At 46.7% G+C, this 24,716-nt stretch overlaps 2 protein-coding genes across 2 annotated transcripts in view; both read left to right on the top strand.

The window, feature by feature from the left end:
- The window catches only part of KIRREL2 (kirre like nephrin family adhesion molecule 2), a 30,326-nt gene extending 29,786 nt beyond the window's left edge, over positions 1-540 (top strand). The window contains exon 15 of the mRNA XM_030213379.1: positions 88-540. Within this exon, the coding sequence (XP_030069239.1) occupies positions 88-540 (453 nt within the window). The remainder of the gene's footprint in view (positions 1-87) is intronic.
- A 6,307-nt stretch (positions 541-6,847) lies between these two features.
- Positions 6,848-24,716, top strand: part of LOC115476628 (suppressor of tumorigenicity 14 protein-like) — a 173,401-nt gene continuing 155,532 nt past the window's right edge. Inside the window, exon 1 of the mRNA XM_030213105.1 lies at positions 6,848-7,258. Within this exon, the coding sequence (XP_030068965.1) occupies positions 7,226-7,258 (33 nt within the window). The 5' untranslated portion in view covers positions 6,848-7,225. The remainder of the gene's footprint in view (positions 7,259-24,716) is intronic.

Raw genomic sequence — 24,716 nt, 5'->3', positions numbered from 1 at the left:
CTTTCTCAAGACTCTGCCCTTTTCTCTATAGGGAATGTCTGCCCATCTGTCTTTGCAGTAAGTCATTCTGTATCTGTTTCTTCCCAGGACCCAACCAATGGATACTACAAGGTTCGTGCTCACGAGGACGCTCATCTCACTGGAGGCTTCACGGAGTATGTATCTGGTGCCCGGCCCATATACGGTCCTCCTCCAGTCACCCATGCAACCTTATACCCACCACCACCCACTAGCCCACCCAAGTTATATGAGTATGCGCACCGCTACACCCTCAGCCCACCATCCCATGCCAACTATGAGCCTCAGGAGAGACTCTTCCAGCGGGATGGAGTCTACAGCCCCACTGCTTACCTGACTGCACCCTACACCCGTGCTTTCTCCAACTACGTCAAGCCTGCCATCTATGGGAAGGTTGAAAGCTTTGAGCAGGAGAACCAGGCCAGCAAAGAGGCTGCCAACTCCAGATTCTCCTACAGCTCACTTGCTCAGCAGTCAGACTATGGGCGCCCCTCCCAGCAACGCATGCAGACTCATGTATGACACCTCCAAAACATTGGTTTCACCTTTGACTTTTTTGTAAGGCCTCCTGCAAACTGAACTTGTAGAGGCATCTAAGGCCCGACATGATTGTGGGCAAATCACTTTCAGAGGTCTTGGAGCTTTAAATCTGGGCATCCTTTGGCTATTGTTGCTAGAATGGCCTCCTCAAACCATGACATCACTTCCTGAACAAATATGTTGGCTGGTTCCCTATTGGCTGAGAAAGCAGAATGATATTTGGCTATAACATTAGCTGCATTGTTGACCAAGATGGATTGAAACTGGAGACTAAAAGATTTCATTAGTAGCCTGCATAACATGGGGTAACAAATCGTACCTATTGTTGGACCCCCTTATCTTCCAGGCTGCTTGGATTATCCACCTTTATGAGACTCATCTTTTCAATTAAACATTGCCTGTGACGTCTTCCATTGAATCCACCATGATCACTCTCTTCTGAGGGTATAACAAGTTGTTGTGTTCTCACTGACTTTAGCTCTGAACTCTACTGGCCACAGAGAGATTAGTGGCTCTTCATGTGTCAATAAAGAACCTTCCAGAAGAAACATTAAGAGGAAAAAAAGAAGGGCAGACTCAGGAAATTAAGTCATAAACAAACGTTAATAAAGAACCTTCAAGAAGAAACATTAAGAGGAAAAAAAGAAGTCATAAACAAATGTCTTAACCATTCTTTTACATTTGAGAATTGTTGAAATCCATTCTCTTTCTCCCTGGTATTCATCTAGAGTTTATCACAGCAGGTCCTCTTGTCCTGGTAAGATGAGCAGGCAGATTCAGATATTCTTGCAAGGGGAATGTTTACATGGCGGGAATTGTTTCCATAGGGTGAGACACACTGGGATGTGTAACAAGATATCCTTGTAAGGGAGATGTTCTTATAACAGGAGTTACTTCCATAGGAAGGGAATATATTGGAACTATTAGAAAATGTTCTTCTAAGTGGAACTGTTATATTTGTGTTGACAGATCGAGTGGATGGAGCAGCATATTGCTGGCGAATAATGAAATAACCTGGGTACAATTTTCAGCTGTCTGAGATCAGTGTGATCCACTGCCAGGTCACGGACCTGCCACCTTTGCAGCTGGAATGGAAGTTGGAGGCCATTGCTGCCCTTAACTTGGTGGTACCTTTTCTAATTAGAAGATTACCACTGGTCGAGAGTTGTTTCAGAATGAACTGGGTATTACAAGAGAGTGGAGGAGCAGCCAGGAATAAGGGCCTTTTAATAGGCTCCCTTTTGTATTATTTTGGGTCAGAACTTTTGACTATGTACCCATTGACTGAGATATTTAAAAGTTTAACTTATTAGAAACTGTGTTTTCTACAGAAACTGTTTAGTGTTCTGAGGACTTCCATTCCTTTAAAAAAAAGGCAAAACAGAATAGCTGTCTTCTCCAAGCTTAAATGGCCCTTTTACTAAAGCTTAGTGTGCGTTAAAGTGCCACATGGCTCATAGGTATAAATAGGATGTGCGGCATTTAGGGCGGGCTGTACATTTCGCGCACTAAGCTTTAGTAAAAGGGCCCCTAAAAGATCTAAGGAAAACTGAAAAAGAATTCAGGGTCCCATTCCAGCAATGGCATTCTTTGACCACTACATGCCACTGTTGCTCAACATGTGAGCAGAAGTGGGATTTTATATTTGGTTGTCACAAAAAAACAAGGGGCCCTTTTACTAAGCCACTCTCAAAAGTGGCTGGTACTGTGTGTAGCGCGTGGGTTTCCCGTGTGCTGCGGCCACTTTTAACATGGCAGTAAAATGGCTGCATTTCTATATGTTCCTATAATGGCCTCACACTAATTTCCCAATTAGCCTGTGGCCATTACCGCGGGAGCCCTTACCACCACCTATTACTAGGCGGTACAGGCTCCCGCACTACTCTTGCTCTAATCAGGCAGCATACAGCAGTGTATCCGTGTTACCCAATTAGTGCAGGGCACACCTATTCTCTGCCCATAGACAGGGCTCCCATGCCAAAAATAAAAGCTAATTTTTTAGCACAGGATTAGCGTGCGCTTATCGGCACACTACTGCAGGATGCCTCACCGCATCCCACGGTAGTGCTTTATGCTGAGTGGTAGGCATGCACTAGTGCCTACCGTAACTTAGAAAAAGGGCCCCCAAGTGTTAAAGGGGAAGAGTTTTGCTCTGAGCCACTTACAGGAAAAATAAAGATGTCTTTACCTCTATGCCATTTATGTTGTTATTTATTCTAAGAGGACCTCTTGCTTGTTGCTTTCATCTGGAAGCTGGGATTTTTAATTGTCCCTCCAGTGAAGCACAGGAACTGGGACTGAAGTGGAATGAGTTGGTTTGCTTGATCCCTAACTGGCTAAGCTAATTTTGTTTTTTCCATTTTGCATTTATAAATCTGTAGTTCAGTGTTTCTAGGTACAGCTTGACCTACAAATCCATACATGCAATAAGGCAAAACCAAGACCGGATCAGCTTGTCAGGGTTGACCTGGATCAGGCAAGGCCCTAGTAGTGAGAGAAGAAAGGAATGCAAGCCTTCATCGCTGCATCCTTTATATCACTGAAAGGAGATAGTTTTACATATAATAATTATTTTATCAATGTTAACTTTATAAATTCCACGGCTCTGTGTTTCCTTTTAAAATGCCTTCAGAGTAATTGGAGTATCTCCCACACTTTTTTTTAAACGAGAAGTTACATAATCTGTCTGTCTGTTCTATCATTTCTTCTCTTGTCCTTGCTACAAACCCTTATTTTATATCTAAGGAGAGATTTAAAGAAGAATCTGTAAATCTATTTGTTTTTGTCAATATTTATATTTCATTAAAAAAAAAAAACCTCTGAAATGATACTGGTAGTCTCATTTGCGTGTTCAGCTCCACATTTCTTTCTACTGTGGATGTGCTTTCTTCCCCAGTGCCGCCAAGTGATTCTATTGTCAATATTCAGCCAGTAAAATACTCACTGCCGATAGCCAAATTAGATCTGAATATTCAATTCTGGGTCATGTCCAGGCAGGAGCACTGAATATCCAGGTGAACAGCAATACCTGTAGTTATGCAGATACTAGCCGTTGAGCCCGTAAAAACGGGCTAGTAAAGGAAGGGGGGGGTTGAACCCCCCCCGGATCGGTCACCGTCGCCCCTCCCCCCCGGAGTGGCCGCCGCCGTTCCCCCCCCCCCCCCCGGAGTCCCCTCCGCCACCCCTCCACCCGGGCTGGGTACCTGGCTTCACTATTCAAACCGCCGGAACGCAGCACACAGCTCATCTCAGCTGCCGTCGGCCTTCCTTGTTCTCTGCATGTGTTCCGCCCTTGTGTGACGTAACGGCGGCGAGGGCGGGACACAGGCAGGTAAGGAAGGCCAACGGCAGCTCAGATGAGCTGTGTGCTGCGTTCCAGTGGTTTGAATAGTGAAGCCAGGTACCCGGCCCGGATGGAGGGTGGGTGGCGGCGGCGGTGACTCCGGGTGGGTGCGTGGGGGGGAGCGGTAGCGGCAACCCTGGGGGGGAGCGGTGGTGACGGCAGTTCCCTCACTCGCAGGTGCGCAGGTTCCCTCTCTGTTACGCCCCCGTCATCACGTATTGACACGGGGGCGGGACAGAGAGGGTCTCTACTGCGCATTTGCGCGTGAGTACGCCTCTTGCCATTTATATGTTTGATGGCCAGAATTCAGTGCTGTACCTGCATAGCTAAACCAGGCAAAGTTTAGGGTTGCTATTTAAGTGGTCCTACTAGTCTGGTTAACTATACAGACATCAGCATTGAATATTGCTGGTGCCTGCGTAACGTCTGGGACCTCCCTGGCACTGTTCAGACAGTGCTGTGGTGGTCAGAGATATTCAGCTTGGTTAAGTGCTGCTGAATAACCCTTCCCAGCCCAATTCAGTATGGCTTAACCAGGGCCGGTGCTTGGGTCCCTGGCACCCCCCTGCAAACTATCAGTTGGTGCCCCCCCCCCCCCCCCCCACCGGTCCAGTATCTGCTTTCTGTCTTCTCAGTCCCCCATTCTCCCATCCTGCACCCTTTTTCAGCCCAGTGTCTTAAAAGGTGAAGAACAAATGGGGTTTTTTTTTTAACTTGACAGCTTTTTAATTTATTTGAAAGCTTCCCATATGTAGATATAAATATCATGAAATAAAATTAAATATCACTAAAACTGCTTAAAAAAATTATTGTAGCTGGTGGAAACAACACTAATAAAGGCTATATTTTGTGCTCCTTTTTCTACACTGTTCTATAAATACAGTAATACATGGCCAAATTTCAGTGAGGATATCCTGTTTACTGATTGGTTCATCTTAACTGTTGATGTAGTCTGCCTTGGGAAGCCTGGTGTTATAAAGATTGGAAGTAAAATTAAACTCTTCTTTCATTGGGGCATATGGAATCACATCGTCATCTCATCTCTTTTGTATAAATGGATTATTCTGTTTTGAGCATATTTTAAGGACAAGTGGTTTTCATATGTCAAAATAATAATAAAAAAATGTTCTTTCATGCAGATCTCTCATTTATTTTAACATAACTAAATGGGCATTAAGCCCCTAATGCAGTCCATTGGTTTCCTTATATTTTGTCCTTGTGATGACTTATACTGTGCCAAAACCTGATCCCCCCCCCCCCCAGTAATGCCGCTATCCCCCTCCAGCGTACTAGAATCCTACCTTGCCGCCCGCCCTAGTGGTTGTAGTGGCCTCTGCAGCTGCAGAGGCAAGAAAGAATCCCACTCTTTCCTGTCCACTGCTGCTACTCCATCTCTGACACTCTCCTCCTTCTGTGCTGTGGGCACCTCCGCCGTGTTTTCCCAAAATAGCTGCCGAGACTTTGTGGCAGTCTCACGAGACTGCCACCCAAAGCCTCAGCAGCCATTTTAAAAATACAACGGGACCATCCGCGGCACAGAAGAGAAAAGTGGAAAGCATCGGAGATGGAGTAGTGGCCGCGGGCAGGAAAGAGTGGGATTCTTTCCTGCCCCCGCAACCACAGAGACCACTACACCACCAGGGCGGGTGGCAAGGTAGTAGTATGCAGGAGGGGGATGGCGGCATTCCTGTGGCAGTGGGGGGAGGGTAAGCATGGCAGTCTCTGTCAAACCTGAATGTTGGCGCCCCCCTGCCATGCATACCCTGCTTACTGTGTTCCGCTGAATCTGGAGGAGTGGCCTAGTGGTAGTGTGGTGGACTTTGGTCCTGGGGAACTGGGTTCAATTCCCACTGCAGGCACAGGCAGCTCCTTGTGACTCTGGGCAAGTCACTTAACCCTCCATTGCCCCAGGTACAAATAAGTACCTGTATATAATATGTAAGCCGCATTGAACCTGCTATGAGTGAGTGGGAAAGCACGGGGTACAAATGTAACAAAAAAAAAAAAAAAAAATTTGCCAGGAACCTCTCCTTTTGAATATCAGGTCTCTATTCCTGTAGGCAAATTTTAGATCAATATTTAGTTTTTGAAATTATATCTCAGTGCATTGTGGGATTTGTAGCCCTTGCTTTCTTCTAGTTTGACATTAGCACTAAAGGGACTAGAATACACCTAGAGAATAAGGTTAAATAGTCAGTTTTTCCTCCAGGAACTGGCTGAATTACCAGCACTGGCCTACAATCTCCCTCTTGGACCTGGGTAAAAGCATCTATGCACTGCCCACATTGTCAGCTTCTTTCCAGCAATGCCCTCTCACTGCCCACACAATCCCTCACAGGAGAAACTCTCTGTGTGGCAGTGAAAGGGCACTGCTGGGAGGAAGTTCGCAGTGCATAGATGCTGTCACCCAGGCCCAAGAGGAAGATTTCAGACCAGTTCTAGATATTTGGCAATGCCATTCTGATTCATTATGGGAGTTTCAGCACTGATTTCAACAGGTAGAATGGGAAACTACAAATACAGCACAGCTTGGGATGTAAGTTGAAAACCTGGACTGGCTAAAAAGTCTCCCTCCTAGAACAAGGTAATTTGGAAGCTCCAGCAGTGACAGGGTACCGCTGGTAGGAAACTCAGTGTGGGCAGTGATAAGTCATCGCTGGAGCCAAAGTTCACAGTGGGCACTGTCATGGCACTGCTAGGAGGAAAATAACACTGCTGTGATCTCATAGTTTGTATAATCTTGTGAAGACGTGATGACCTCTGAATCAGATACAGTTTTATTATAATAAGAGACATGGTTCCTATGTCTTTGGAAAAAGGGTACACTGTATCTTTAAGAGAGGGAAACCAGCCTGCATATTCAAAAACCTGTTTACCTACCTCCTGTGATTGCCTCACATGAGAGCCGGGAGGGGGAACCTAGGCTGTGAAGAGGAGAGGTGGGTGTGAAATTCTCTCACCACATGAAGGAAGCTCCTCTCCTCCTGGCTTTGGATATTCCTTCTTGACTGGGGGGTTGGAAGTGAATATTTAAGCTACCAGAAGAGATATCCTGAGGTCACTTCCTTCTCACCTGAGAACTGGGGAAGAAAGATTTAGTGGGCTAGGCTTAGTTGTGTCTACTGGGAAGAGGGAGTTTGTTATGTGGATTAGCTAAAGTGTGTTGCTGACTTGGGATTTTTACACAGGGTTTTGGGCTGAGATTCAGGGGTTGAGTGGACAGTGGTTGGGGCTGCAATTCAGGGGCTGAGGACAGGGGTTTTGAACTGAGGACGGGGTATCCTCTTGCTGAAAAAAAGAGTGTTCCCTAAAGAAAAACTAGAGATGATGCGATCTGCAGTGAAATTCGAATCGGAGGTAAGAGAAAAACTGGATCACTGATCGCTGACAGGCTGATTCCTCTGTTGTGTGTAGCCTGATCTCCAGGATTTTCACTAGCAGAATTATGTGTATGTGTGTCAGGGTGGGGAGGACATGTTCACTAATAAAACTACAGTGGGGATTTTAAGGACTTTAACACCTGTGCCCTGCTGACATATCTTGCAGAAGGAATGAGATGATGGTAGGTGGGCTTAGTTTCTGAGAAGCAGCAGGTTGTCTGTCACACTGTGCCAGTCTGTGTTGCTGAGTGTTTTCATCTCAGTGGGTACTGGAGGGTGGCAAATTGCTGAAGGTCTTGTTAATAAATAGCAACTGAGCCAATGGAAGGGAGGGGGGCCAGCAATCCTGACAGGGTTTCTTTTGAGAATACTATCAGAACACAAACTCCCCTGTGGGTGCCACAGTTAACCAGAACAGTTCCTGTGAGTCACACCCCTGACACCTCGCAGGCAGAACTTTCCATGAGCTAATGCAACCTAGAAACTAGAGACCAGAAATAGCATAAGTAGAGAGCTCTGGAGTCCTAGCTGAGCAAAGCACGGAGCTGCATTGTCAGAAAAGAATGCTGCTGTGGGGGTAGAAGTGCCTTCTAACCTGCTCTGGATTTGCCTCAGTGTAGCTCTGGTACTAATAAAATCCCATTTCTCCTTGAAAGGCAAAACTTCCCAAGTTCAAAGCTGCAGTAGGACAAAGTTGTGTTACCACCTGATACAGGTCATTCAATTTGGGGGGGGGGGGGGGGGGGAAGGAAGCAGCGGCCCACTGCCTAGGACAGTGGGCTGAAAGCCAGGGTTCGAGTCCTGCTTGTGGCACTAACATTCCCTGTCATCTTGGCTGGCATTACCTTCTACTGCCTTAGGTACCCTCGGAGTGTAAGCTCTTTGAGGAAGGGACATATTGTACCTGTTATTAAGTAAACTAGGAGGCATTGCCTTGAGGAAAGTGCATCAGGCACCATGACATTCCTGTGCTTCACCTCCCTGGCAGTCAGCTCAGTGGCAGTGCTGTAAGGCCTGGACAGTGTAGGGGTACAGTAAGCAGGCGCTCCTACCTCTACAGCTCCTTCCCTCCTATGATCAGGTTGGGAAAACGTGACCAAGGGAATAGGGAGCACACGCTCGCCATGACCCTGCCTTGCTAACTTGTCACTACTCTGTGGGCAGTTTTTTTTTGGGGGGGGAAGGATTTGGGGGGGGGTGATGGGGAGCATTCTCCTTCCTCCACCCCAAAAATCATTGGTCTGTGGGGATTGCCTGATTCTCTTCTCTCCTTGTGTTCTCCTTTCTTGAGACACTTTAGATTTTCATTGGATGTGTTGCAGGAATTGAGATAGGAATTTGTGATACTTCAGGAGTCAGACAGCACACACCAGTATGAGAGAGAAATCTTCTTTATTTGCCAGCAAACAAAGCAGGACATCAGTTCTAGCTCTCTTCTCCTCTCTCTCAGCTCTCTGTGTCTTTGTCTCAGCTGCTTCTCTTCTTATGCTGTCTTCTCCTTCTTCTGTCTGTTCCTTCTGTCCTTCTCTTTCTTCTGAGCTCCTTCCTTTCTTCTTTCTGACGTAAACTGCTTCTGCTCCTACTTAAATACTGTTCTATCCAGCCTAGCCTAGCCCAGCCCCCTTACTCTCCAATTGGTTAAGGAATTAGATTGGCTACCTTGCCTCAACCAATCATTACTTTTGAAATATCAGTTACATAGGTTCCAGACATCCTAAACTGACCTCTGACCTTTCCTAACCTTAGCTCGGCCAAACTAGACTCTAATTAATTCCAGCCTGCATTCCTTCACTACTTTGCTGGCAGAGTGAAAAGAATTCAAACTTCAAGCTTTTAATATCATTTCTTATATATATATAATTATTTCTCAGAGTTAACACTTTCTTTGCCCATGGCTGCCTCATTCCCCCCTTTGAGACTAAAATCAGCTTATGCAGAAATAAGTCTCACATCTCAAACTCTGGAGATTATAGTGATCCTAACTAGGAATAGACTTGTGAATCACCATTACCCTACTTGTTAAGGTTCGACGGCATACTGCCGAAGCACATGAGGCCAAGAAACAAAACAAAAACCCTGCTAAAACTAAGACTATTAGGGAAATGAACAAGGGACGTATCCAGGAGGTCAATGACCACCACCAGGAGGTAAGATCTAACCCTCCTCGGTAATCCTCCACATTAAGGCTAGCCAACTGTAGGACTTTATCCATGGCATGCCTAACTACATGCGTCCTATTTATGACAATGGTACAGCACTCTGAAGAATTTAGCACTGTGCAGAGGCCACCCTGGGCTGCAAAGAGATAATCAAGACCCATACGGTTATACCGAGAAACTATACTTAATTCATTAATTTGATCCTGCAATGCATTGACTACCACGTTCAGCTCATGAACTAAAACATGGAGTAGGGATTGAAGTCTCCGGGTAGCCATACCTAGTTCAGTAATACCCGCTACCGGGCCCCCAATTGGAATCCAGGCCGTGGCAGAAAGGGCTACAAGTCTCTTTTTAGTCAGAGGATAAGTAGAATTAATATACTGGAGGGCTAATTCAATCGCCTCATCCTCTGTAGCAACGGAGGAAGGTAAGGACAAAGCCTCTCGCTTAGAGCGGTGCGGGGATAGCGGCTTAAGAGGAATAACTTTAGGAAAATAATTCAAGGTTACCAATACACAAAAATCATATATGGGGGGAAGAATCATGTGGAGGACATTATCACAGAGCCAGTAATGACCAAGGAGAGGGTGAGGAAAGTTCCCAATAAATGTTGGCTCAGGCTGGACAGGGTACTTAGGGTGCCCATAATGCGAGCCCCTATCCCAGGGGGAACGAAGACGAAATGGAGACTTTGCACACCATAGGCGCCAATCCCCAATTGTGACAGGCTGCTCATTTGTTAGTAACTCTTCATACCCCGGGGACTTATGAAAGTAGAAAATAAGCTTGGACACTATAGTCTTCTCAGTGGTACGCTTAGGAGCCAGATAATCACCTGGGTCATAATCTACAGGTATGGTAGCAGGGCACATAGGAGTACCTGGAGAAACTACCCACACAGATTCTCCTTTTTCTGGGAGAACATTAGTATAGTTACAGGGAATGGGAAGAACAGTTGAGATGCTTCTTGTTAAACAAAACACTCCAGAAGCTGGATAGGGAGACGTAAAAACTGGCCTTAGAGAAGATTCAGAGGGGGAAGTAGCATTATAAAAGGACCACCAAGTATAATCCTGGCTCCAAGGACCTGAACTCGAAAAGTAGGGAGGTATAAGAGCTGGGAGTTGCACAGGAACAGGAACAGCTGGGACATCTGTAGTATAAGGAGAAATCGGGAACACACAATACAAGGGGAAGTAATCTTTGCCTGGCTAATTAGTTCCTGGACTGAGTGTAACCAAAGGTTGGAGCGAGTTGGGATATTAGGAACAAGGAGGCAAGGAGTAGAAAACAACAAAAGCATCCAAACTACTAACATTTTCTTTCTTCTTAATCTAAAACAAATACAGCAAACTAATTAAGCAATAATATTTCAACAGTCTGTGCTAATCACAGATTACTCTCATATAATGTTCTCAGTCTTTGAGTTCTTATACCAGTTGGGATAGACCCTCAACTGACAAGGATCAAGCTTTCAAATTCCAAGAAAGCCAGAATCAGGCAAGAAAGAGTCTCAGTGTGAAGCCGAAGTTCAGCCGCTCCTGCAGTATGCAGTTGACCCTTCTTTTCAGCTAGTAGATTCTTTGGTTCGGGTCAAGCGCAACTTCAATGGCTCCGCTGGATCACTTTCTGCTCTCCACTGTTTAGGCTCCGTCTGATCCGTGCTGGGCTCAGTCTGATCAGCAGACTTAATTCGAGACCAATGGACCCATGGAGTAATCCCTGCGACCTTCACAGCTGCAGGGGTAGAAAGCAAAACAGTAAAAGGTCCTTTCCATCGGGGCCCCAAAGGCTGAAGCCTCCAGTCTTTCACCCAAACTCTATCCCCTGGCAGGAAGGAATGTACCTGAGCCTGGAAGGGGACAGGGTTTATTTCTCTCACATAAGACTGAAGCTCAGAAATTATCTTGCCCAAGAGGGCTACCTGCTCCTGTACCTGGGCAGACCCTAAAATCCCTATGTCTCCCTTGATTCCCTGTAAAATGGCTGGGGGCTTCCCATACACAATTTCAAAGGGAGAGAGGGCTGTTCCTTTAGTTGGGGTACATCGGAGGCGGAAGAGGGCTAGTGGCAATGCCTGTGGCCATTTCAATTGGGTTTCCTGACAAATCTTTGCTAGGCTATTTTTCAAGGTTCTGTTTGCTCGCTCAACCTGCCCTGAACTCTGGGGACGATAGGCACAATGCAATTTCCAGGTAATGCGCAATGCGCGGGACAGGGCCTGAAGTGTAGCTTCAACAAAGGCGGGACCATTATCTGAACCTATGGCAAGGGGCAGTCCATACCTGGGGATGACATCCCTAAGGAGAGCTCGAGCTACTTCTGTGGCTTTCTCAGTGACTGTAGGATATGCTTCCACCCACCCAGAAAAGGTACAGACCATGACTAAGAGGTATCGGAACCTACCGCTCCTGGGCATTTCTGTGAAGTCTATAACTAGGGACTCAAAGGGTGTTAGTCCTCTAGACTGAACTCCTGGTGGAATACGGGGTCCCTGACGAGCATTATTCTGGGCACAGAGAGTACATCGGGCAGAGGCAGTGGCAACCAGACTATCCAATCCTTCCAGCACCACTACTCGACTGAGTAGACGGGCTAGTGCTGTTTTCCCTAAGTGTGATAGGTCATGAGCTTGAGACACTACAGGCCAAGCTAGGTGGCGTGGCACCAGAACTCTGGTATCAGGGAGATGTAACCAGCCATCAGGTCTCCTTACTGCACCTTCTTCTTGAGCCCATTTCTCTTCCATTTGGGTATATATAGGTGTCCATTCTTGCAGTCGGATTTGGAACAGGGGGGTCACAGTACTTGCTGGGGGTCCTCGAGCAGCTTCCTTGGCCACCCGATCAGCATGGCGATTCCCTCGGGCCACTGGAGTATCTATCCTTTGGTGTCCCCTGCAATGAATGACAGCTACCTTCTTAGGGGCCCACACAGCCTCTAGCAGCTGAAGTATTTCGGGTCCATACTTAACAGGTTGGCCTGCAGCATTTATGAGTCCCTTTTCCTTATACAAAGCTCCATGAGCATGTAGAGTTGTGAAGGCATACTTGGAATCAGTATAAATGTTAGTCACCAGTCCTGCTGCTAGCTCCAGAGCTCGTATGAGGGCCACAAGTTCTGCTTTCTGAGCTGAAGTTCCTTGGGGCAGGGCTCTTGCTTCTATCACCTTGTCCTCTGTCACCACAGCATAGCCTGCCAATCGCTTGGAGTTCTCCACATAACTGCTTCCATCTGTGAAATAAATTACATCTGGGTCCCTCCATGGAACATCTTTAAGATCTGGTCGACTGGAATACACTTCATCCATGGTTTGGATACAGTCATGATCCGGTGGTCCCTCAGATGCTGGCAAAAGAGTAGCAGGATTGAATGTAGCCACTGTTTCCAGGTGTATCCGTGGATTCTCACACAAGCTAGCTTGGTACTTAACCATACGGTTATTTGTAAACCAGTGATTGCCCTTATACTCCATGAGGGTGAGAACTGCATGGGGGACTTTAACAACCAGTTCTTGCCCCAAGGTCAACTTATCAGCTTCCTGGACCAGTAAGGCTGTTGCTGCAATGGCCCTCATACAGGCTGGCCATCCTTTAGCCACTCCATCCAGCTGTTTAGACAGGTATGCAACAGGCCTCTGCCAGGATCCCATCATCTGGGTCAGCACACCCAGAGCAACCCCCTGTCGCTCATGGACATACAGTGAGAAAGGTTTCTCCACATCAGGAAGGCCTAACGCAGGGGCTTGGAGTAGGGCTTTCTTTATGGCAATGAAGGATTGTTGAGCAGTAGGTCCCCATTCAAATGGTTCCTTTTCACCCCCCTTTGTGGCTTGGTAAAGGGGTTTCGCCATCAATGCAAAATTTGGAATCCAAATTCTGCAAAATCCGGCTGCTCCCAGAAATTCCCTAACTTCTCTTCTGGACTTGGGTTGGGGAATTGCAGCTACCGCTTGCTTCCTACTAGCATCCAGTCTCCTACTTCCCTGGGAAATGCAAAAGCCCAGATACTTCACTTCTGACTGACAAAGTTGGGCCTTTGAGCGTGAGACCTTATAGCCTGCATCCAAGAGTAGCTCCAGCAATTCTCTAGTAGCCTCAAAACACTCTTCCTGGGTCACTGCTGCAATCAGGAGGTCATCTACATACTGGAGTAAAACTCGCCTGGAAGGCTCAGATTTAAAAGTCTTAAGGTCTTGTCCTAGGGCTGTCCCAAAAATGGTGGGGGAATTCTTGAACCCCTGTGGCAGGCGAGTCCATGTATACTGAAGCTTCCTTCCTGTTACTGGGTTTTCCCATTGAAAGGCAAAAAGCAATTGACTGGCTGGGGCCACCCGAATACAAAAGAAGGCATCTTTTAGATCTAGTGTTGTGAAATGGGTAGCTCCAGAAGGTATCAATCCTAACAGGACATATGGATTAGGCACTACAGGGTGTAATGAGATAGTGGATTTGTTGACCACTCGTAAGTCTTGGACTGGCCGATAGTCCTCAGTCCCTGGCTTCTGAACTGGCAATAGTGGCGTATTCCATGGAGACTGGCAAGGACGAATAATTCCATGGGATAACAGACGATTCAAATGTGCTTGAATCCCTTCCAGAGCCTTTCTGGGAATTGGGTATTGACGAAGATGGATTGGCCGGGCACTTGGAAGTAAGTCTACATGTACAGGAGGAATATTTCGGGCCAACCCTGGGGGATTATCTTCTGCCCATACCCCACTGACCTGAAAGCTGTCTGCCAGGGGTAGGTCAACTTGGCCATGTGACTGATGCAGCCGCCATTCTTCTTCAAGAGGGCAACAGAAACTCAATATACCCTTAGGGCTGGATGTTGGGGGCCGAAAGGAGACTGAAGTCTGGCCATCAGAGTCAAAAGAAATTTGGGCCCTAAGCTTGGACAGCAGGTCTCGACCTAACAAAGGGATTGGACAGTCTGGCATATACAAGAATTCATGAGTGACTATGTGTGAGCCTAATTGGCATCTACGGGTTGTCAGAAAGGGCCTCCGGTTCTGCACCCCCGTGGCTCCCACCACTCGGACAGTTTTTCCAGACACAGGCGCTAATCGCTCCGTCACAACAGAATGTTCAGCTCCTGTATCAATCATGAATGGAATTGAGCGGCTCCCTATAGTTAACTTGACCATAGGTTCCTGGGAGCCCAGTTTGTAGGAACCCGGTCTGTCCTATTCGTCCCATTCTGCCATCTCGGCTATCCCGATGATGTCAGATTCAGGAGGCTCATATCTTCCCTCTCGAACTCGGCCTCGGCTTCCTCGATCTCCTGGTCCCCTTCTCAGTCCCTGGCGCCTCTGGGGGCATTCATCTTTCCAGTGCCCTCTTTCCTTACAATAAGCACACTGGTCCCTCTCCAATCTTGGTCTGGGATTCTCCCCCCTTGGCCGGGATTGATTGAAGGAATCTCGGGGCCTGGCTGGTGGTCCGGGGTCCCACTTTGGCTTCCCATTAGCTAGAGGTCGACCTCGGTTAAGGGTGGAATTAGTAATGGCTGCCGCTAAAAGGTCGGCCTTCTTCTGCATCTTCCGGTCAGCCTCTCGGCGCACCTCCTGATCTCTATTAATGAAAACCTTGGTTGCGATCTCAATTAGCTGGGTGGTATTCATCCCTGCGAATCCCTCCTGACGCTGCAACTTCTTCCGGATATCTGGCATACTCTGGGCCACCAATGCACTATTCACCATTCTCTGGTTTTCTTGGGCTTCAGGGTCAAATGGGGTGTATGTTCTGTAGGCTTCAATTAGTCGCTCTAGAAAGGCCCCAGGGGATTCAGTTGCCCCTTGGAGAATTTCAGAGACCTTTGCCAGATTAATGGGCCTCTTTATGCCTTTCCTCATACCTTCCAGTAAGTCCCGGCAATAGCCAGACAACAGTTCATAGTGCTGCCCATCATTTGGATCCCAAGCTGGAGCTGCGCGAGGAAACCGAGCTCTAACCCATCCCTCTGGATCCTGTGTCCCGTCGGGAACACGCTCTCGCGTGATGGCCTCAGCATTTTGCAAAATCTTCCGCCTCTCCTCAGTTGTGAAGAGGGTCAGGAGAAGTTGTTGACAATCAGTCCAGGTTGGGTTATGGGTGGCCATAATGCTAGTCACTAGGTCCACCACTGCCTGAGGCTTTTCAGTATAAGAGGGGTAATGCGTCTTCCAATTCAGGAGATCGGTGGTTGTGAAGGGTACATACTGGTAGGCCTGTGCCTGTATAACCTGACCCTGATTATTAGGATCCGGTCGAGTGGTAGTTACCTGACGAAGTGGCAGAACTCTCGAGGAGGTGGGAATGGAACCTGAGGTAGAGCTAGGAGCTACCCTCCTATCATGCTCAAAGGTAATTGCAGCGGGTCTAACCCATTCAGTGGAGGTAGGTTGAAATCCTGAGGGATGGGGAGGGGTACTCATAGACTGAGAGGTGGTCACAGGTGAGTCAGTCCATTGAAAGGGATGCCGGGCCCCTAATGAGTGGGTAGGGGTGCTAGAGGGAGAGGCTGGGCTGTCAGGAGTTGAGGAGTCAGGGAGTGGAGCCCAAAGTGGGTCTACAGAGGTTAACAGGAGAGGATTTGGCACAGAAGGGTAGAGGCCAGGTGAAAAGTCCAACCTAGGATGTGGTGGGGTTCGCACAGGAGGGGAAGAACTATCCGGAGAAGCCTGTGCTGGAGAGGCTTGGGCTGGGCGGCGTGGATCTCTGGGGGTGGCACGGAACCCCAACAATGGGCCATAAGGTGGTGGCTCAAGGTCTGAGGGGTCATCAGAGAGTATGGGTTTCTCGGACAGGGTAGGGGCGGAAGCCACCGATTGGGTGGTAAGCTTCCTGGGGCTCTTTCCCTCTTCTAGTTTAGATTTTCTAATCTTTCTTTGAACACGGCCTAACATGAATTTTACTGGGGATCCCATATAAGTTTTCAACCACGAGGGAGGGTCAGTCACAAGGCTGTCCCAGGAATCTATATAAGGGAGTTGTTCAGAATATTCTGGTTCTCCTACAACTATGCTGTAGACCTTCCGGATTACTTCAATATCTAAGCTGCCACTAGGGGGCCACCCCACTCCCATAGATGGCCACTCAACTTCACACAAGGTTCTTAAAGTACCTGAGCTTAAAGTCTGTCCATAGTCATTAATTAAAAAACCTTTTTTAAAATTTCTAAGCATACAATCTAGGGGGGTAACAATTTGTCTAGATGATGTCCCACCCATAATGCTTACAGTTACAACACACAAAAAGGGGGGGAATTTTTGAGAGTGCAGTAAGGGGTCCGCACTCTCGAGACACTAGGTAGACAGACAACAATCGCTTCCTTCCGTTGCTGACCAATTGAACTCGCGTTAATTGGAAATGCAGCTATAAGAAGTCCGCACTCATTTAATCATTCACTCATCACACATTCCATACAGAAAATCCCACCCAACAATTTCAGATTTCTCAGATACAGATAAGCTCAAGCGTTTTCGCTTCTAGTCCCCGCGACTAGAAGGTACTAGGGCCTTCGCTGAGAATTGATCAGATTCTCCTTCCCTCCTTCTTGAGGGGCTGGTTTACAATTTTCTAGCTAGAATTACAATACAAAATACAAAATACATACCCGGCGAATGTTCTCCAGTCAGTTAGGTGCTGGGATTAATGCAGGATTCAGGATCCCACCGCTGCCACCAAGAATTGTTGCAGGAATTGAGATAGGAATTTGTGATACTTCAGGAGTCAGACAGCACACACCAGTATGAGAGAGAAATCTTCTTTATTTGCCAGCAAACAAAGCAGGACATCAGTTCTAGCTCTCTTCTCCTCTCTCTCAGCTCTCTGTGTCTTTGTCTCAGCTGCTTCTCTTCTTATGCTGTCTTCTCCTTCTTCTGTCTGTTCCTTCTGTCCTTCTCTTTCTTCTGAGCTCCTTCCTTTCTTCTTTCTGACGTAAACTGCTTCTGCTCCTACTTAAATACTGTTCTATCCAGCCTAGCCTAGCCCAGCCCCCTTACTCTCCAATTGGTTAAGGAATTAGATTGGCTACCTTGCCTCAACCAATCATTACTTTTGAAATATCAGTTACATAGGTTCCAGACATCCTAAACTGACCTCTGACCTTTCCTAACCTTAGCTCGGCCAAACTAGACTCTAATTAATTCCAGCCTGCATTCCTTCACTACTTTGCTGGCAGAGTGAAAAGAATTCAAACTTCAAGCTTTTAATATCATTTCTTATATATATATAATTATTTCTCAGAGTTAACACTTTCTTTGCCCATGGCTGCCTCAGATGCAGTTGGCAGCAGCAGAGAGGGTGGTGCCTCTGAACCAGCATGCACGTGGGGGGGTCCAGCACAACATCATGCAGGCTTCTCTGGTATCAGGAGGACAGGATAGGATGGCCACAGGGCTGTGAGCATGTGGCTAGCTCACAATCAGTGCCCTGTCTTTTCTTCAAGCTATAGTTTATACAAGCAGCTGCACCTATGAAGGTTTGGCACCAGAGGTAGTTACTGATGCCTAAATTCAGGCCTGATGAACAGGAGCTATCTGAGAAGTAAGAAATGCATTCGGGCCCCTTCAGCTCATATGCTAAAGGGGCCAGAACTCATGCATTGGCTCTGTCCGGCTGTAATTCCCTTCTGTTAGACTGCTTTAACCAATCCCAGGGGCCTTCCTTCAACCGCATCTCACCTTCAAGGAAACGGAAGTTGCTTCAGAAAGGGCAGGATGTGGCTGAAGGAAGGCCCCCAGGATTGGTTGAAGCAGCCTGCTATTGCTTACACTGCCAGCGGAAAGGAAAGAGAGGTACAGAATTCTGGAAAGACTGGGAGGAGGCCAAAGAGGGAGGGGTGCTTCATTGGGAGTGAGGGGGAAGCCGAACGGAGAGAGGTGCTTCATCGGGGGAGGGGGGGAAGGGGAGGCCAAAGACGGAGAGAGGCACTTCATCGGGGAGGGGAGGCTAAAGAGGGAGAAAGGCGCTTCATTGGGGAGGGGGGGAGGCCAGAGAAAGGGGAGAGGCCAAAGTGGGAGAGAGATGCTTCATTTGGGGGGGGGGGGGCAAAGAGGGAGAGAGGTGCATCATCGGATGGGAGGCCACAGAGGGAGAGAGGTGCTTCATCAGGGAGGGAGGCCAAAAAGGGGGAGGGGCGCTTCATCGGGGGAGGGGGAGACCAAAGGGGAGAGGCGCTTCATAGGGACACACAGATGAGACATAATGGGAAGACAGAGGTGATGGTGGGTCAGAGAATGATGCAGAGATAGGGTGGTGGACTGTGGACATGGAGAAAAAAGAAGTGCAAAATGGACAAGGAGACTTTGGCAAGGCAGTTAAGAGGAAAGCAGAAACCAGAGACTAGGACCAACACAATAAGAAAAATAAAATGACAAAGGTAGAAAAAGAATTTCATTTTCTATTTACTGATTAGAATATTTCAACTTTTGGAATGTGCATCTGCCAGAACTAGTTGTAGAAATGGCTGGGCCCGCAAGAAAAACCTCACTCATTGGCCTTCAATCTCCAGCATTGCGGTGGTAAATCTCTAGCTTTGGGATGGGCCACTCTTGGCGTTTCTGGATAAAGAGGAACCTGTAGAAATAAAGGAGTAGTTAAAAAAAAAAAAAAAAGAGAGAGAGGAATCCAAGAGCTGGTGCAGATAAAGATCCTGTCAGGGGGATAGGGTTGCCACAAGCGGCCTTGGGGGCTTGGGCTCCCAAATTTGGGTTCAGGGCCTCCCAAGGTCTACTGATTTGGCTGGAGGGGGTCCCCAAGCCCTGCCAGCAGAAGTTTTTCCTGTGGAAATATTTGCCACTGCACTGCTTGCCCTACTTTCTCCCTCCCTCTTGCACATGCTCGTTTTTAGTGAAATTGAGCATGCGTGGCCTTCACGTATGCTCAGTTTCACTAAAATGAGCATGCGCACTTGGGCAGGAAAGCAGGGTAGGCAGCGTGGCGGTGAATATCACCACAGGAGAACTTTGTGAGATAATTGACGTGGCATTAGGTGGATAGAAAAGAGTTTGGGGGGGGGGTCACCTTTTAGGTTAATAGTAGCGTGTGGTTGCTGAGGATGAGATGATTAGAAAACTTCGTGGCAGAGATGAAGAGCCTGAACAGGGATAAAGAATCTGGGAGGAGAGAGATGAAGAGGAATCTGGAAGGAGCAGAAATCAAGATAAATGAAGGGCAGAATAAAGATAGAATGGTTCACGCTGTCTAGTGTTAATTCATCCAGTTTAGGCTGATGGCATTGAGTTGCAGAAGAGAAAAATGTCTAAAAAGTGACTGCCATTTCAGGCCTTTTCAGCTTCGATTCCCATAAGACTATAGGAAGGGGGGGCCCATGTATTAATCTTCATAGCCATCAGGGTCAGTGATGCTATATAGCAGTGTTCAGTGCAAGGCCCAAGGGCTAGTGGCAGCCCCTAGAGACCTCTGGGCATCCCTTATCATAATCTGGCTGCTTTTCTACTACATTAACCTGCCTCTCTACCCAAGCTCACAGCAGAAAGGGGGAAGTGGATAGGAGGAAGAGCCACATGTTTGAAGGACAAGGCATTCCTCAATAGAGAATATTTGAAAATGCCTCCCTCCTTTAAGATACATTCAATGAAAAGCTTGAAGGCAGACTGGTGTGGTGGATGCCATTAATGCCATTGATGCACACTGATAAGTAGTGTTGGCCTCACGTGGGAAGATATTCGGTGGCTGTCATTCATTCCTAAGTATATGGGAGGAGCTAGGTCTTCCTCCCCCAGAGGGGTTCAGCTAAGGATGTAGAGAAGCAGTAGGTGGTGAATCCCACCCAGGGGCCCACAATAGCCATAGCTCAAGGACTAAGGAGGATTAACAGTACAAAGGTTGCAAGCATGTTAATCAGCTGTGCCCTATAGACCTAAGGATCACAGTTGGTGTTTCCCTTCTGCATTGAACTGTTCAGAAAGGCCAGTCTGATCCACAACTGTCCCTTGAAGCACAGAGTGCCCAAACGCAGAAGGGTTGAACAGGTGAAGACTTGGAGAGAGCAAAGTTTAAAGCTGCTGACAATTGTATGTCCTAATCAGGGAAGGGATCAAAAGCCGAAAGCAGAAGAACTGGTGAACAACCTTAAATGTCGAGGGATAATTCACCTACCCAGGGGTTATCCTTTTTTTAAATTTATTTATTTATTTATTTATTAATATATTTCAACATTTCACTACAAACTGTGAATATGCAATCGGCATTACAATCAGGAAATCCATATAAAGAAAATATCTTTAAGGCCTATTTGTCCACAAATTAAGAAAAATTAGATTCCAAGAATTCAGAAACATAGATAACATAAAGTATTTAAGAAAATAATCTAACGGTTGCTACCTCGGGTTAACGACCCTAGCCTGCTATTTATGGAGGGCATACAACATTCATATCTACTCTAGCATCTCTTGGTTGGAGTCAATTCTCTGTCGCTGCAGACCTTCCCTCGAGCAGATTAGGTTGAACCCCATCGGTATCCGTCACTGCTTGGGCTGTCAGCAACTCCCTTCCAGGCTGAGGCGGAGCAATGCGCTCCACAGGGCTCAGGGAAGCCCCGTTAGCACTCTCAATCGACGCCGACTGCAGAAGGGGTCGAAGTTCCCCGGGGTCCCGGTTGTTGCTTCGGGAATCGCAAGGTCGTCTGCCGCCACGCCAAAGATGTTTCAGGAACCGAGGGATGTTCCTTAACTTTCCCCCTCCGTTTCCCCATCAAAAAAGACGAGGCTACAGCGGTAGCGAAGAGGCTGAACAGCGGAGCTTCCTCGAGAGCAAACTCAGATGCGTCCGATCAAAGCGCCATCTTGGAATCCCCCAGGGGTTATCCTTAATCTGTTCACAAGGCAAAGTTTACAGCATTTAGGAAAGAATAGTAAACAGTGACAAGTTAACTGAAACACTTAAGAGGCATATTTTCAAAGCACTTAGACTTACAAAGTTCCATAGGTTGCCACGTAAGTTTTAAATCTAAGTGGTTTGAAAATGAGCCCCATAGTAACATAGCAGATGAGATGACAGATAAAGGCCTTTACTGTTAATCCAGTCTGCCCATCAAGATAGCATAAGGTATGATCTTGATTTGTCCTTGCCATTTTCAGGGCACAGACCGTAGAAGTCTGTCTGGCACTGGCCTTGTTTTCCAACGATTGAAGCTGATATCAAAGCCCCACTCCAGCCCATCTAAATCTGTCCAGCCACAATTGGGGCACAGATTATAGAAGTCTGGCCAGCACTGGACTTGTTTTACAAATACTGAAGTTGAATCTGTCTAGCCATGATTAGGGCACAGTCCATAGAAGTCTCACAACGAGTGAGGTGATTCAATTTGCAGATGATACAAAAATTTCAAGGTTGTTAAAACACGTTCAGACTGTGTAATATTGCAGGAAGACCGTGGGAAATTGTAAGATTGGGCAACCAAATAGCAGAAGAAATTTAATGTGGACAAATGCAAGGTAATGCACGTTGGAAAGAATATTCTAAATCATAGTTACCTGATGCTAGGTCCACCTTGGGGGTCAGCGCTCAAGAAAAATGTTCTAGGTGTCGTCGTAGCTAATACGCTGAAATCTTCTGCTCAGTGTGTGACGGTGGCCAAAATAGCAAACAGGATGCTAGGAATTATTAGGAAAGGGATGGTAAATAAGACCAAAAATACTATACTGCCTCTGTATCACTCCATGTTTCTACCACACCTTGAGTATTGCGTTTAGTTCTGGTCACTGTATCTCAAAAAAGATATAGCGGAATTAGAAAAGGTTCAAAGAAGAGCAACCAAAATTATGAAGTGGATGGAACTCCTCTTGTATGAGGAAAGGCTAAACAGGTTAGGGCTCTCCAGCTTAGAAAAGAGATGAGTTACAAGAGGACTCAGAAAGAGGAAGACAGGCAAAAATACACGGAAAAGCTAAGAGATGCTGGAAAAGCTGTCAGGAAAATGAAAAGACAACTGGAAGAAAAGATAGTCAATATAGCAAAACTGGGGGACAAAGCGTTTTTCAGATATATAAGTGACAAGAGGAAGTTCCAAAATAGCATTGTGAGGCTCAAAGCTGAGGGAGAGAAATATATGTAGAAGCCGATAAGGATAAAGCTGAACTGCTTAACAATTATTTCTGTTCTGTATTCATGGATAAAAGGCAGGGAGTAGGACCGCAGAAAACAAATGCTAAGGGGGTTGGATGTGTGGTAGACTGGGACTGATTCTCAGAAGACTGTGTTCGTGAGGAGCTAGCTAAACTAAAAGTAGACAAAGCAATGGGGCCTGATGGGATACATCCGAGAGTACTCAAGGAACTCAGGGATGTTCTGCTGGCTCCGTTGTCTGACCTCTTCAATACCTCATTAGAGTCTGGACTGGTCCCGGAAGACTGGAGAAGGGCAGATGTGGTCCTTCCGCACAAGAGTGGAAGTAAGGAGGAGGTTGGGAATTACAGACCTGTCAGAGGTGAGTTTACAGAGGTGAGTAAACTAATGGAAATGCTTCTAAAGTGAAGGATTGTGAGGTTTCTCAAATCGAATGGACTGTAGGACCTGAGGCAGGTCATGTCAAACAAATCTGATTGATTTCTTTGATTGGGTGACCAAACAGTTGGACATGGAAGGGATGCTAAATGTGGTGTACTTGGATTGTAGCAAAGCCTTTGACACGGTTCCACACAGGCGACTGATAAACTGAGTGCCCTTGGTATGGAACCTAAAGTGATTGACTGAGTTAAAAACTGGTTAAATAGGAGGAGACAGAGGGTAGTGGTAAATGGAGCTTGTTCTGAGGAAAGGGATGTTATCAGTGGTGTGCCACAGGGATTGGTCTTCGGGCCGGCCCTTTTTAACATCTTTGTAAGTGGTATTGCATAAGGGCTGTCTGGTAAGATTTGTTTCTTTGCGGATGATACCAAACTCTGTAATAGGGTGGACACTCCAGAGGGTGTGGATGGCATGAGGAAGGATCTAACGAAGCTTGAAGACTGGTCTGAATATTGGCAACTAAGATTTAATGCTAAGAAATGTAGGCTCATGCACTTGAGTTACAATAATCCAAGGGAATGGTACAGTATGGGGGTGAAGTGCTACTGTGTATGGAAGAAGAGTGGGATTTGGGGGTGATTGTGTCCAAAGACCTTAAGGTGGCCAAGCAGGTAGAAAAGGCGATAGTCAAAGCCAGAAGGATGCTTGGGTGCATAAGGAGAGGAATGACCAGCAGGAAAAAAAAGAGATGATAGTGCCCTTGTATAAGTCTCTAGTGAGGCCCCATTTTTGAGTACTGTGTGCAATTCTGGAGACCGCACCTACGGAAAGATATAAACAGGATGGAGTTGGTCCAGAGGGCAGCTACGAAATTGGTAAACAGTCTCTGCCATAAAACATATGGGGACAGGCTCATGGACCTCAACATGTATATGCTGGAAGAGAGGGGATATGATAGAGACATTTAAATACCTCAGTGGCGTTAATACAGGGGAGGCAAACCTTTTTTGAATGATGGAAAACTCTGGAATGAGAAGGCATAGGATGAAGTTGGAAGCAGGCTTAGGAAGAATCTAAGAAAATACTATTTCACAGAAAGGGTGGTGGATGCATAGAATGGCCTCCCGGTTGAGGCTGTGGAGATGTACTGAAATTTAAGAAAGCATGGGATAGACATGTGGGATCCCTTAGGAAAAGGAGTAGCTAGTGGTTATTGAGGAAGGGCAGACTGGATGGCCATTTGGCCCTTATCTGCCGTCATGATTCTAAGTTTCTATGAGGGGCGATATGATTGAGGTCTACAAAATCCTGAGTGGTGTAGAACGAGTAGAAGTAAATAGATTTTTTTTTAACTCATTGCAAAAGTACAAAGAAGTTACCTGGAAATACTTTGAAAAAATATTTTCTCCTATTTGTTTTAATTCAACGAATAGTTAAGATCTGGAACTCTTTGCTGGAAGATGTGGTAACAGCGGTTAGCATATCTGGGCTTAAAAAAAGGTTTGGACAAGTTCCTGGAGGCAAAGTCCATAGTTTGCTATTGAGACAGACATGGGGAGGCTGCTGCTTGCCCCGGGATTGGTAGCATGGTATGTTGCTAAAAATTGGGTTTCTGCCAGGAACTTGTGACCTGGCTTGGCCACTGTTTGGAAACAGGATACTGGGCTAGATGGACCATTGGTCTGACCCAGTATGGCTACTCATATTCTTATGTATGTATGTTCTAACTACAAAAATTTACAGGAAAGTGGATGGATAAGCACACAAAGGAGCAGGGATAAAAATAGGGGGAAAGGAATTAGTGTAGAAAGGGGAA

This window comes from Microcaecilia unicolor, chromosome 8 (genome assembly GCF_901765095.1).
Source record: "Microcaecilia unicolor chromosome 8, aMicUni1.1, whole genome shotgun sequence".
Classification (NCBI taxonomy): Eukaryota; Metazoa; Chordata; class Amphibia; order Gymnophiona; family Siphonopidae; genus Microcaecilia; species Microcaecilia unicolor.
The sequence above is the reverse complement of the archived record's forward strand: the minus strand, read 5'-3'. Positions and strand labels throughout refer to the sequence as shown.